The sequence below is a fragment of the Trachinotus anak genome, unplaced genomic scaffold (genome assembly GCF_046630095.1).
Source record: "Trachinotus anak isolate AG129_WGS33_773 ecotype Australia unplaced genomic scaffold, CSIRO_AGI_Tana_v1 ptg000025l, whole genome shotgun sequence".
Taxonomy (NCBI): domain Eukaryota; kingdom Metazoa; phylum Chordata; class Actinopteri; order Carangiformes; family Carangidae; genus Trachinotus; species Trachinotus anak.
This window is the reverse complement of record NW_027273876.1, coordinates 21,654,248-21,667,088: the sequence shown is the minus strand read 5'-3', so window position 1 is coordinate 21,667,088 and position 12,841 is coordinate 21,654,248. Positions and strand designations below refer to the sequence as shown.

The following is a 12,841-nucleotide window of genomic DNA, read 5'->3' as shown; positions in this document are numbered from 1 at the left end:
TTGATATTTTGGCAACAGGAAAATACAGAAATGCACGCAACATATTCCACTAACTAAAATTTATGTATAACCAATGGACCCTTTACATAATGGCTGTGTACTTGAGCCCCCTGTGCTCTCATATTATTCACTCCCCCACTCACAAGACCAGAGCCTGGACACCAAACACCAACACTGTACATATTCCTCAGTCACATCATTGATTCCAGGATCTGAAACAAAGATCTGCTACAACTTGTATCACAAAATTAAGATTAAATTAACACAAAAACATGAATAAATCATTGTTGACAGACTGTTTCCACCACCAGAAATTCAATAATTCACTGATGTTGATAATGCAACAGTGTCCACACCACACACTGAGGACATGAGTCTTCAGATGTTTCCTTATGCACAGGTTGGTCATTCTCAAAGTGTGAGCTCTGTCCCTGAACACACAGAAATAAACTGCTATTTGTTTATTAAGTTTAAGAGCTGATTATTTTGTTTCTCATGTTTATTATGTTGTTGTTTTTTTAGTTGTTATAATTTAGTTTAAAATTCTTAGTTTTTGTGACTGATATAGAGATTATATGTGTGTTTATTTTAGAAGATTATATCATATCTTGGTTGTACATTTTTAATTATCAAAGTTAAGATTTTTATATTTAGAAAAAATCTTTGTCAGTGTTAGGGACTGTATGGAGGGAGAAGAGACAGAGAAGAGCAAGGGACTTTTTTTTAGCTCAACTTTATTTTTTATTTTTTAATTAATTTTGTAATTTGTTGCAAAACAATGAAAAATATATGTAAAATGTAAAATGAATGGGTCCAAGGAAAATATTAATAAAAGTTTTTAAAACTTAAATAATTTTTATATTGTCTCTTACATGATGATGTTAACACAAATATCTTACATTTTATTGTTCATGTATCTGGAAACTTTCTTGTAACTTAATGAGCTGTTTGTAAGGTCTGAGCTGGACTGTGTCTGTGCTGTATTTGTAACCGGTCGATGAAGCCACTGTGTCAGTTATGGTCTTATCTTTCACTTGTATTTGGAGTCTGTCATCTGGTCTCTGGCAGGAACACGAGTTGTTTTATGTGCCCCCCCCCCCCAGTCTGCAGCCTGATCTGAAGAACAAGTGAATAAAACGAACGGCTGAATTTGAGGAGATTGCAGTTTATGTTCATCTGCCTCTTCAATTACTCTCACTCCTGCGCCTCAACATGACATCATGGAAAACTTTGTAAAGTCCAGGAGAGCAGGGGGAAACGCTGTGTTGCTCTCACTTTTCTGAGAGTCCGCAGGGATACATCCGTCTAAAAATACCGATTTAAATCACAGGATTCCTCAGATACTTTCACCTTCAGCCCCGTGATGCCGGTGGCATTTCAGCCAGGTTGATTTAGGCTGTGAAGCTGAAAAGCAGAGATATTTCAGCATGGATTAATCATCAGATGGATTCAATAAAATGTTCAAACAAGCCTGTTTTATCTGGCCCGGTGACTTTATTGGAAAAGACATGTGACTTGCACAGTACCTGTTTACCTGCTGTATGTACGTTGGCTGACATTTCGTCTTAAAAATAAACCCAATTATCTAAAGATACTAAAACAATAATGTTCATATAAAGTTGAGGTGAGCTTGTTTGTGTTCTACTCTGCTTTTTTAATTGATTTAGACGACTTCATCAATCATCCGAGGGCTGCCATTACTGCCCCCGAATCTGTGGGTGTTTAGCTTGTTGGTCAGAGCCAGAGAGTATGAAAGATAACCACATGTTTATATACAAGGTAATGGAAGTTTTTCATATGTGGAGAGTTGATTTGATTGTTAATAGTCAGACATAAACTTGGATTTTAAGTTCATCAAAGTTTTTCTATGGATAATTTTTTTTTGTTATGTGAACAGCAAACATTACTCATTTTCACTGTCTTCAGAGATACCAGTAACACAATGTCACTAAAACTTTTAAACTTTTTTAGACTTGTGATGATGACAGTTTTGATCACTGGTCACTCATCCCTAAAAAACAGAAAACTCTCAAAATATGATAAAATTAGTGATACAAAAAAATAAAATCATTACAATTAAAAGAATTAGAAAAAGTTACTTGTTATAGAATTAATGCAGTTTTTACTCATGTACTCTTTTGCACTATTTTTAACCGTCTACACAGACTTCAGTAACATCCAGACCAATATGTGTGTATGTGTACATATATATATATATATATATATATATATACATATATGTTCATTTGTTGCATATCAACCAAATGTATCTTCATTTATTTCATACCTACCTGCCTTTACATAATAGCTTTACATTTCTGTTGTTATTGTCTTTGTTTAGTAATGTCTCTTAAGCTTAGGTGATACCAAAAATCTAATATCTCAATACAGTTTGACACAATGTCTCCATACAATGTAGGACATAATTGCAATATAATTAAATTGATGTTTTTTATACTTAAATAGTTTTTTTTTAAATAATGAAAAATGATATTATTGTATATTATGTTCCAGGTGACGCTGCCACTAAACAGCAGTTCTAAGTTTGATTTATCACAGTGTACAATGTACACTTAGCAAAGCAGTGAGCTGCAGCACAGAGTGTACAAAACTGCAAAACTGCAAAAAAAAGAAAAAAAATGTGCGAAATGAAAATTATCGCATATGGAAATATTACGATATTCAATATTAAAGAATATTGGCCCAAGACTAGTGTGTCAGTGTCTTCAGATTACAAATCCTCCGCAACATGAATCATTGTACAATTTATTACATTACAGGTAAATTATATGTAAGTAAGTGACCAGTGAGTGTTCAGACACAATATTTACATTTAACTAGGGCTGAACAATTTATCAAAATATTATCAAAATTTCAATATGGCAAAGTGCATTATCCAAATCATAGGAGCTGCATTTAAAAAAAAAAATTAAAATGTGTCACAACAGACCAGCATTGTGATGCTACAGAGATGATCAGGCCAACAAATCATATTCTCCAGATGTAAAGGAACAAACATCACATCGTCATCATTTGCACATTTTTTGTGAAAATGAAATTTAAAAAATGATCATTCCAACTGAAATCATGACTCATATAACAATCATGATATGTAATCACTATATGTGTGTGTATATACATACATACATACATACACACACACACACACACACACACACACACACACACACATATATATATATATATATATATATATATGAACCAAAACCACCAACTTCTCTTTACCTTCTTTACCTTTACCAAAGTGCTTTTCTTGCCTGAACCTAAACCACACACAGGAATCTGGATACAAAAACCAGTTGTTACTAAACGTAGTTTCATTCAGTCATGAATTCATTCAAGAACAGGTTGCCTCTGAACTTACTGTGATTGTGAAATCAGTTTAGTTGTATATGATTGTGTGACATCAGCTGAGTCCTGCCCACAACAAACCAGGAAGAGCAGCACGGACACAAATCTCAAGTGAAACAACCAAAACTGTTTAAAGACCAGGACACAGAGAACGAAGCCTTTAAATGAAATACTGTGCAGCTGCAGTAAATGCTGCCTGTGGCCACGGCACCATGGCAGCTAATCATGATTACAATCATATGATCAGTGCTCAGCCAGTCATATCAGTGCTAATCATTGTTTTGACTCTAAGGTAGATGAACAAATCAAATCTCTCTCTGTTTGAGGAGCCAACTTGGCAGGATGAGAATAAACAGGATCATTTAAACTGGCTAACGTCATATTAGCTTGGATCAGTTAATCTAAGCCTTAAGAGCAGGTCTCTGTGTGTTCAAATGAGGAGAAAATAAATAGAATCAAAGCTGACCATTCTGGCCGTCTGCTGATGGAGGCTGTTTCTTCAGTGGGTGGTTCCTCTGCTCCGTCAGCTGTCCAGCGTCTCCATGACCCTGTGAAGCCCTCTGCAGGTGTCCGGGGCGCTGCCTGTCCTCTGACCTGTTGCTGTAGCCCTCAGAGCATTTCACTGCATTCATGGCTCGCATGTCACTCCCCATCGGGCAGCATCTCTGTTCGGGTCACCGCAACTTCCCTTTGGAAGAGAAAAGGACCATTATAGAGCGTGCTCTGTGCACATTACAGCGGGAGCACTTGACTCAGCCTCAGTCAGCTGTAACAGTTTGAGAGCAAAGTTAATTGAGTTTGAACGAGCATGAAAGACACAGCAAACAGCCATTTGAATGTTTGCATTTGAAAAGTCCTGCGTGGTGCCGGGAGCTGGAGCGAGGCCATGTTAGTGTTTGCAGAACACAACACGAGTCCCAGATTTTCTATTGTTCCTCTTCAGAGGTTCATCTCAGCTCAGGCAGACGGCGGAGCGCGTGTCTGCTTTAAGCCCACTTTCAACCTCACGGATGCGTCCCTCCATCAGCCGCCTCTATCCTCTGCTGCTGCCAACTTATCAATTTACACAATTTACAAAGAGCAGGCCTTCCTACCTCCTGAACAAATATTAAACACATCATCTCTGTGGATTCAGTAGCTCGGAGAACCCCCACAAGGTGCCAATGTGAAAAATGAGCCTCTTAGTCAGGTCCCAGAGAAGCCAAGTCCTCCTCGCCATACACTACATCATCTCCTGAGGCGTGCACCATAGGGCACCACAAACATACATCTCTGTTTTCTTTAATAAGCCCTGTTTGGAGAGGCGCTTCTGTGCCCACAGGAAAATAAAACCCTCACAAATGTATGTAAGGTCTTATAAAAATAACACATTTTAAAAAGGCTCCTTCAGTAGTTTAGGATTCAGTTTTATTGTAGAAACTTTACAAAGATGAAAAATATTAGTTTTGAGATCAAACAGCACAGATTTACACTGAAGAAACATGCAGAGAGCATTTTAGGTCCCAGCAAAGCCACTGAGAGTCAAATCTGCAACGGCTTTTCAGTTACATCTTCTACTACTGTTCATGCGGCCGGAGCCTGTTTATTTACCTGCATGGTTTGGGAAAGTAATTTACCCTCAGTGAGTGGTTTCAGTTGACTGACCTGAATCGTCCCTTCCCACAGGTGGTCACTGTGCAGGGAAGCTGTGGCTGTATGTTTGTAGCTGTAGCTTTACTCACTTCTGGCGGACAGCTTGCTAAACAGCAGCCTCTGCACAGGTTCAGTTACCTGACGCTGCCTTGTGGAATTTTTTTGCAAACAAGCAAAAATTGTGTCACTGTTTCTTATCGAAACACATTGTCTACATTCTTGAGGCTAACGTGTTGAATGTGTATGTGGGAAGATGCTCTGTGACGCTGTTCCAGGTCAGAAACTCCACAGGTGAGTGAGGGGTCACTGACCAGGAGCTACGCCACAAAACTGTTCACATGAAGCCGGTCAGACCCAGACGGGCTGAGCTAAGTGAGCAAAGCTGCTCCATTTCAGAACAGACAGGTTTTTAAATTAAATTGGAATGAACCAACACATCCAGTGTTGTACTGTCCACACTGGACTATACATAGGAAGTGGTTAAAAATGCAGCACCATATCTCAGCTCATAAACCTCACCCATAGTGATTATTGCAAGTAGCCAAAATCCTATGGCCCAGCAGCAGCAGCCTAAATCTGATTGGTCAAATTTTTAGACCCAATGAATGATGCACCTTGAAACTGAGCTGATTGCACAGGTCAAAACGTGGCCCAAGTGTTGGTAACCTAGCCAATTCTGGCAGCCGCAAGTTTTCCAGAGGTGGCCCAGCAGATGATGATAAACCCAAAACCCAGATCCAGGATTCAGAACTTCCTTTCACAACTAAATCAGCTGTGTCCATTGAACTGCATCTACCCAACCAACAGCCTGTGTCTCTAACCCTCCTGTAAAGGGTGTCAGCACCTGAGAGTCCTCCGTTATCTGTGAATGAGTTTGAATGAATGTGGCAGTTCTCTGGAACCACAGTCTCGTCTTCTGAGAAACAATACCGAAGACGCTACATCCACTCAGACCATATCTTGTGTATACGTGGCACATTCTGCTGCCCCTGGCAGTTCTCTGGAACCACAGTCTCCTCTTCTGAGAAACAATACCGAAGACGCTGCATCCACTCAGACCATATCTTGACACACAGATTACACGTGGTGCGTTTGAGGGAACAGAAAGGGTTTGCATGCTATACTGCACATAAACATCACACGGGGCAAACAATAACAAACCCCTGCATTTACCTCAGAAACAAGACAACAGCTCCAGTAAATCATGGTCTGTTAAAAGGCTGCAGAGACTGGGGCTGCTCCGTGGAGCATCAGGAGGAACCTCTTTAATGAAGCCTTAACTGATGGGCCTGGTTTACCAGCCCACCCAGAGACAGATAGGACCCACTCTGGTAATTTATACCACAGTGACAACCCCCACTGGGAGTGGTTGGAGAAAGACGGAGGAAAACACAGTCTCACAGACAAAGAGGGGGCGAGAATGACGCCCAAGTTCAACTTGATGTTTGATATTCACTCACACTGTGAGAACGTATCAGTGAATCTGCTTTTTACGGCACAAAGAAAAAAGCCCATTTACTGAAAGGCTTGAAGGGAAACGCGTGGATGAAAAGAGAGACAAGGAAAACAAGGCTGCGTTCAAAAGACTCAGGTTACAGACTGATGCTATCTGAGGCGGCGTGGACTGAATGGTGGCCGGCATCTCTGTGTCAACACAATAAGAGCCAAGACACGCGGCACTCGGAGCTCCATCCAGATCAGCTGATAGCAGGTCCCGCTTATCGATTCCCTGAGCCGGGCCAAGCGCTGCCTGCATTATCTGCCCTTCTCCCTAATGCTGCACAGATTAAGCAGTGACTTGAAGGATGGACGGTCACCCGCCTCAGGATGTTTATGACCCCCCCCCCCATATCTCCTGCATGGTGGGATGTTAATCTTTATTACCTGGCAGCGTTTAAGTTATTGGTCGCAGAACTTGCTTGTGTGATGTCACGTTTAAAGACACCATGTTGTAGATTTTGTCAGTGATGAAGTGGCGTGAAAGAAAAATATGTGGTGAGACCTTTGGAATTCTTACGTACCATTTATTGTTGAAACCTTTGAAGTTGGGCTGAGGTTTTGAGAAACAAGGTTTTTTTGGTTTTTTTGACGTGTGCACTTGTTTTGTGAAAATTGTGAATATAAAAATTTAAATTTTGTTTAAATTATTTTTCTACAGCACAACCCACATTAATGTTCTCCAGAGAGTGTGGAGTTTTGGCTCTGGCTGTCAGTGTTGGTGCTGGTGATTTCATAGCATTGTGACATGACACAGCCCCTGTTAGTGTTCATTTCCCCCCATGGATAAATTAGGTGATTGACAGTGGGACAGATTCTACAGCTTTGATTGGCTCTCCAGCTCTAAAGATACAAGTCTGTGGAGATAAAGCTTTGGGAGAAATGAACTACAAGTCAAGACACAACCAATCACAGCTTCAAACTCTGTCACAGGCTCTGTAACGGGGCCAGAAGCTAAAGGTTAGTGTGGAGGAAACTAATCGAACCATCTGCAGCTTAGATTGATTCACTTTTGAATTTTGGGTCAATTTTGAATTAATTAGCAAATACGCCGCCATATTTTCTTTTATAACTGCAATGACAAAGTGCTTTTCATGACACCTTTTATCTTAAACCCAGGACCGCCATCGGGCGGTCAAAAGCCCAAAGGGGCCAATGCAAAGGTCATGGAAAGGTTGACCCTTCACTGGGATCAAGTATGACAATTTACTATTTTTTACGAGGAAGTGCAAAGATGGTCTGGACCAGCAAAACAGAGTATCTAGAAATATAAGAAAACACCCACGGGACAGCTGTCAATCAAACGCATTTGTGACAGAATATGTCAATGAGCTGAAGCAGGAAGGGGAGAGGGGGGGCTGACAAACACAGAGACAGAGCTGTATGTTGACCTCCATCACAGCCACCCTCCAGTAACCTTTATTTTGAAGGACTGTGGAGCATGATGCTGTTTGAGGTCTGTCTTTAATTCACGATCAAATTTTACTTGGTGATTTCCCCCATTTGCAAATAAAAAATTGTTCCAATAGAAACTACCAATGAATAAACAGTAAACCTAAATATAATCATGTATCATGACATAACCTAAAAATATTGCAATATTATTTACAGGCCATATCACCCAGCCCCACTTTAACTGTACTGTTTTGTCTGACAATCACAGATACAAGGAATTTCTAAAAGGATAAGAAATGAAATAAAACATTTGGGATATGGTGCAAAGAAAACTTTGAAACAGGAGCCAGAATGAAGAAAAACACTTCTCACTTCACAAGTATATTACATTACGAAAGAGTTACACTAATTGGTAATGTTAACAAGTCAGGCTAACCAGCGACCACTTTCTGAGGCCAATTAGCTTCTATTAGGCTAGTTAGCGTCAGTGTATATATAAACCCACATACAGAAATGTAATATATTTAAGAGGATATATTATTATGACACATATACATCCTCTGGATATTTGAAGATATGAGTTTAAAACATATATGAAATTCCCATAGTAAAATCTGCATATGTGTATATATTAAAATTATCTATATGATTAAATTTTATATGGTATTATATGTGACCATATACAGAGAGGCACGAAAGTCTGAGACCATTTTACCATCTACTGTATGTTAACAATATACATGTAATTTATAAAGCAAGGTTTACTAAAACAACATACTTATAAAAATTATATGTGCTTATATGTTTTACTTATTAATTTTAAAAATACATGTCTATCTTTAATATTTACATGTGTATCAACATACACTGACAGGGATGTAAGTAACATACATGTTTACACGAGCTAGACACATGTCGATATATGAAATTGTTCTAATTTCTAACATGCTTCATCACAAAGTTTTACATCATATGTACAAATATTTCATTATTGGAAATTCACTATATGTACATATATTACATTTATTGTGTATTTACTTGCTTCTTCTTTCCAAGCAGAATGGCTTAAATGATTGAACCAGTGCTGTGTCTTGAAAAAGCGGGAGAAGCAACTTGTATCAGTGTTTGTAGGAGCAGTAGTGACTTTGCTCCAGTCACTAGTGAACCAGGAAAATTCAGTTGCTGCTTAATTATAGAATAAAAGAGGACAGAAAGTCTCCTGGGGCCATAAAGCACTGAGGTTATCTCATCTCGTTCATTTGACAGTGACAGTGAGGGGAAATATGTGGGACCTGCTTTTAAATTATATGAACACCAAGGGTGGACTGTTGGTCGTCATCCACTTCCTAATATAGTATACTCGTGCACTAACAACACCATTACACAGTTTCTTATGGCATTCATGAGTAACTTTACTGTAACTGAGCATTTGTTTTATTTATCCTGGACTAAAGTTTCAGATTGCAGTGTTTCACGGTGAATTATAATGCTCTTTCTATTTCTGGGTTTTTATATTTGGAGCCAGAGATTCACACATGTAGCCTTTACTGGATCTCTTCATCGTCCTCCACTGCTGGATTATCCATTCGAGTGGTTACATCTGGTACGTTTTCTTCTCTTTTGTCTCTTTCCTGCTTCTCTCACACTCTCCAGGGTTTGCGAGCGACCACCAGCCGAGCTGAAGCTGAGCCAAATTTACAGGAGGCTTTCATGGCCTGTGATATTTATGTTGGGGTGAGTCCAGGATTTCCAACTGATGATTGTGAATTTATGCTGCAATCAGTACGGGGGATCCTCCAGCTGAGCTCATTATGATAATTCCATCTTAATAACATTTGTTTTGCACATTTTGATGGGAGCACCGCAGCTCTGCTCAGCTAAAGTGCCTTTAATAATACAGGTCCACATGTTTACGACTTCCACCCAAAGTTTAACTGAGCGACGCTCTTTACTGGAATGCTTTTATCTTTAAGGCTTCTCTCCCAGACTGAACTCTTCCTCACACCATTATCAGGCCAAACGGTAATCTCCAATAATTTCAGCATCCAGCACTGTACAGTGCATCCTCATGTCTCTGCTGCTTTAATCCAGCAGCATGATAATACTTAGCAGGGTGGAATGTGAGCCCGTATCTGTGATGGGGGACATACTGTATTTGAAGGAGACGATGTGGCCGGCAGAGGTATGCTTTTATCCTGCTGTGAACGTGTCCAGCCTCTGCTCTGCTCCAACCTGAGCCTCCGCTCACAGCGCTGCTCCAACAGGTGGTGTCTCTGGATTTGTTTGAAAGTAAATAGACTGGAGAAAACTGAAAAGGACTCAGCTCCATGTACATGGCGCTTCACTTTAGACAAGCTGTTATTAAATGATTTTTTAACAGAGGATTTGGCAAGATTTAGAACTTTTGCCATTCTATAATAAACAATGGCATGGCCATAATGAAAATATTTACTTAATACTCTAAAGTGACTTATGGCAACTTTGGCCACTAAACAGAGTGTCATGAGTGTTATGGCGTCAGGTGCCACAGTCTGTATAAATACTGCCTGTACACTTGTTTATAGGAAAACCCCCATCTGGCTTCAGCGAACAGTCAGACACACTGGTGACCCCTGGGATTTTTCAAATGGAAAATATAACAGGGCTGTTTGCTGAGCGGGGGGATAGCTGCGCGGCAGTCAACTGTCAAGTGACAGACAAGACAACGTTGTAAAAGACTGCAGGCTCCACATCCCTGAGCCCAGCCCTTTCTCAACCTGTAAACACAAGAGCCGGGCTTTTGAAGAACTATCCAGAAAAGCCCAGTGGCCTTTTTTCATCCCCCATTTACGGGATTTATAAACTATGACAGTGTTACAGCGCTGCACAAACGCACATCTCCAGGCAGGCAGCAACTGAAGGAATGAGCAGAACTGTTGACAGGGAGAATAAACCACTGCACAGAAAGTAAAAGAGAAAACAAAAAGCTGCTCAGCTAATCCTCGAGAATGCAAACAAAACAATAAGACATGAAGACGAAGTGGCTGCACCTCTCCAGCCTCAGCTCAGTCATGGATTTATTATAGAACCTGGGATTATTAAGCTTATTCATTTGAAACTGCATTAAACAAGCGCAGCATTTTTGTTACTTTTACCTGTTTTATGACCAATGTGGTTTAGTCTGGAAGGCCCCTAAAAGCAGCGGGTGACAGCTGATGCGTACACAGAGCTGCTGTAACTTATGGCAGACAGAGCACTGGAGAAAGTTGAAAGGTCAAATGTTTCAAATAAACAAGGAAAAGGCTGCAGTTACTGTTTCTGTTGCACACGGTGAAGGAAAAACATGAAAGAATATCAGCAGATAAACTGTTTAGTTCGATGCCTGTGACACGGTTTCTCTTAACGACGCAACTGTTTTAATGAATCTGATGAGGGGTTTCCAGATGACGCAGCACCAGGACTCTGCAGTGCAACCGGGAATGAAACCGGCTCATTGTTTGTTTGTATCTGTCTTTATTTTGAAAGTCCAACAACATGTAGAAATCTAAAATAAGACCAGGTCAGAACCTGGGCTGGACCGCCTACAGTCAAATCCTGATTTTATAACTGTGATGTCGTCTGACAAAATAATCAAACACATAAATTAAAAACAAAGACTGAGCTGTGATTTCAGCTGGATTTACTTATAAAATGATCACTCAGAGATAAAGTTAGAAGAAACAGACTATCTTTCTTTTTTTAAAGTTATTTTTTCCTGCGTTTACAGTCGTGGTGAGAGAGAGAGAGAAAGAGAGAGGATGACACACAGCAAAGGGCTGCAGGCCGGATTCGTACCAGAGCTGCCGCAGCAATAAAAGTAGTTTATTTGCTGTAATGGAGGCGAGGCGCAGTTACGTGAAAGCACTTCTCTTCTTCTCTGAAGTTCCTGAACAGCCAGGAAATCAGAGCAGCTCAGTAGACTGTCTGTAACATGAGGTGTAGCCCTAAGTCCTGGGTCAACATCCATACAGGGTCCAGACCTGGACCAGGTTTATACCCGGTCTGTTTGAAGAAAATTGATGGAATCGAAATCCAGGGATTAAGTGCGAAGTTAGCAACACTGCAGACTGTAAACATCCCATAACAGAACCTGATGGAGCCAGACATAGGAGCTTATCGACCCACTGTTGTGGTCCAGGCAATAATAATAATAATAATAATACTAATACTCCTACTACTACTAATAATAATGATAATAATACTAAAGTCTGTAAGGTAATTTATATTCTAATACCATGTGTGTGACAAGGAGCTGATCACAGAGCTCATCTGCTTTTTCTCCTCATGTCTGTGTGTATCAGGCTGTTTGTTTACTGTCTAATAAAGACCATATTATTTATAGTTTTGTCTAATTTGATACAGAGTGAAGTGTAAAATAAAGTGTGACCCAGTCCGGGACATACGGTTCATTAAGAACAGGTTCAGACTCCTTCACGTTTTATGCCTCTGTGCAGACGACAGCAGAGTCAGAGGAATCATGTTGTCAGGGGTTTGTCTTTCTGTGTGTGATATGTCAGTAACACCTCTTCAAATTTGGCACAAAGATTTTGTTGGTCAAAGGTCAAAGGTCACAGTGACCTCACAAAACACTATTTAGCCATAAGTTAAGTCTTCAAACATCAATTATGACAAAATTCCACACAAATGCTTAATATTTTCTATGATCCTGGATAAACAGGGATGTGATCTGAAACTAGTCTGAGTGGCAGACAACTATGAAGCAGTGATTCTAGTTTCATATTGTGTTATAAACTGCATCATGCAAAAATAAAAATTAAAAATTTTTTGATTTTTCTAATTTATTAAAAAGGCGAAACTGAAATATCACATTGACGTAAGTATTCAGACACTTTAGTCAATACTGATGTGACAAGAGTTGGTGAGATTTGGGGATTTTCTTCTGTTCTTTTCTGCAGATCCTCTGAGA

General features: G+C 39.8%; 1 protein-coding gene across 5 annotated transcripts in view; it reads right to left on the bottom strand.

Annotated features, from left to right (window-relative positions):
* myocd (myocardin) overlaps nucleotides 1–12,841 on the bottom strand; it is a 114,942-nt gene that overhangs the window by 56,944 nt on the left and 45,157 nt on the right. For all 5 annotated transcript variants that reach the window (XM_071462148.1, XM_071462149.1, XM_071462150.1 and 2 more), the window contains exon 3: nucleotides 3,839–4,060. In XM_071462148.1, coding sequence (XP_071318249.1) covers nucleotides 3,839–4,025 — 187 coding nt within the window. In that variant the 5' untranslated portion in view covers nucleotides 4,026–4,060. The remainder of the gene's footprint in view (nucleotides 1–3,838; nucleotides 4,061–12,841) is intronic.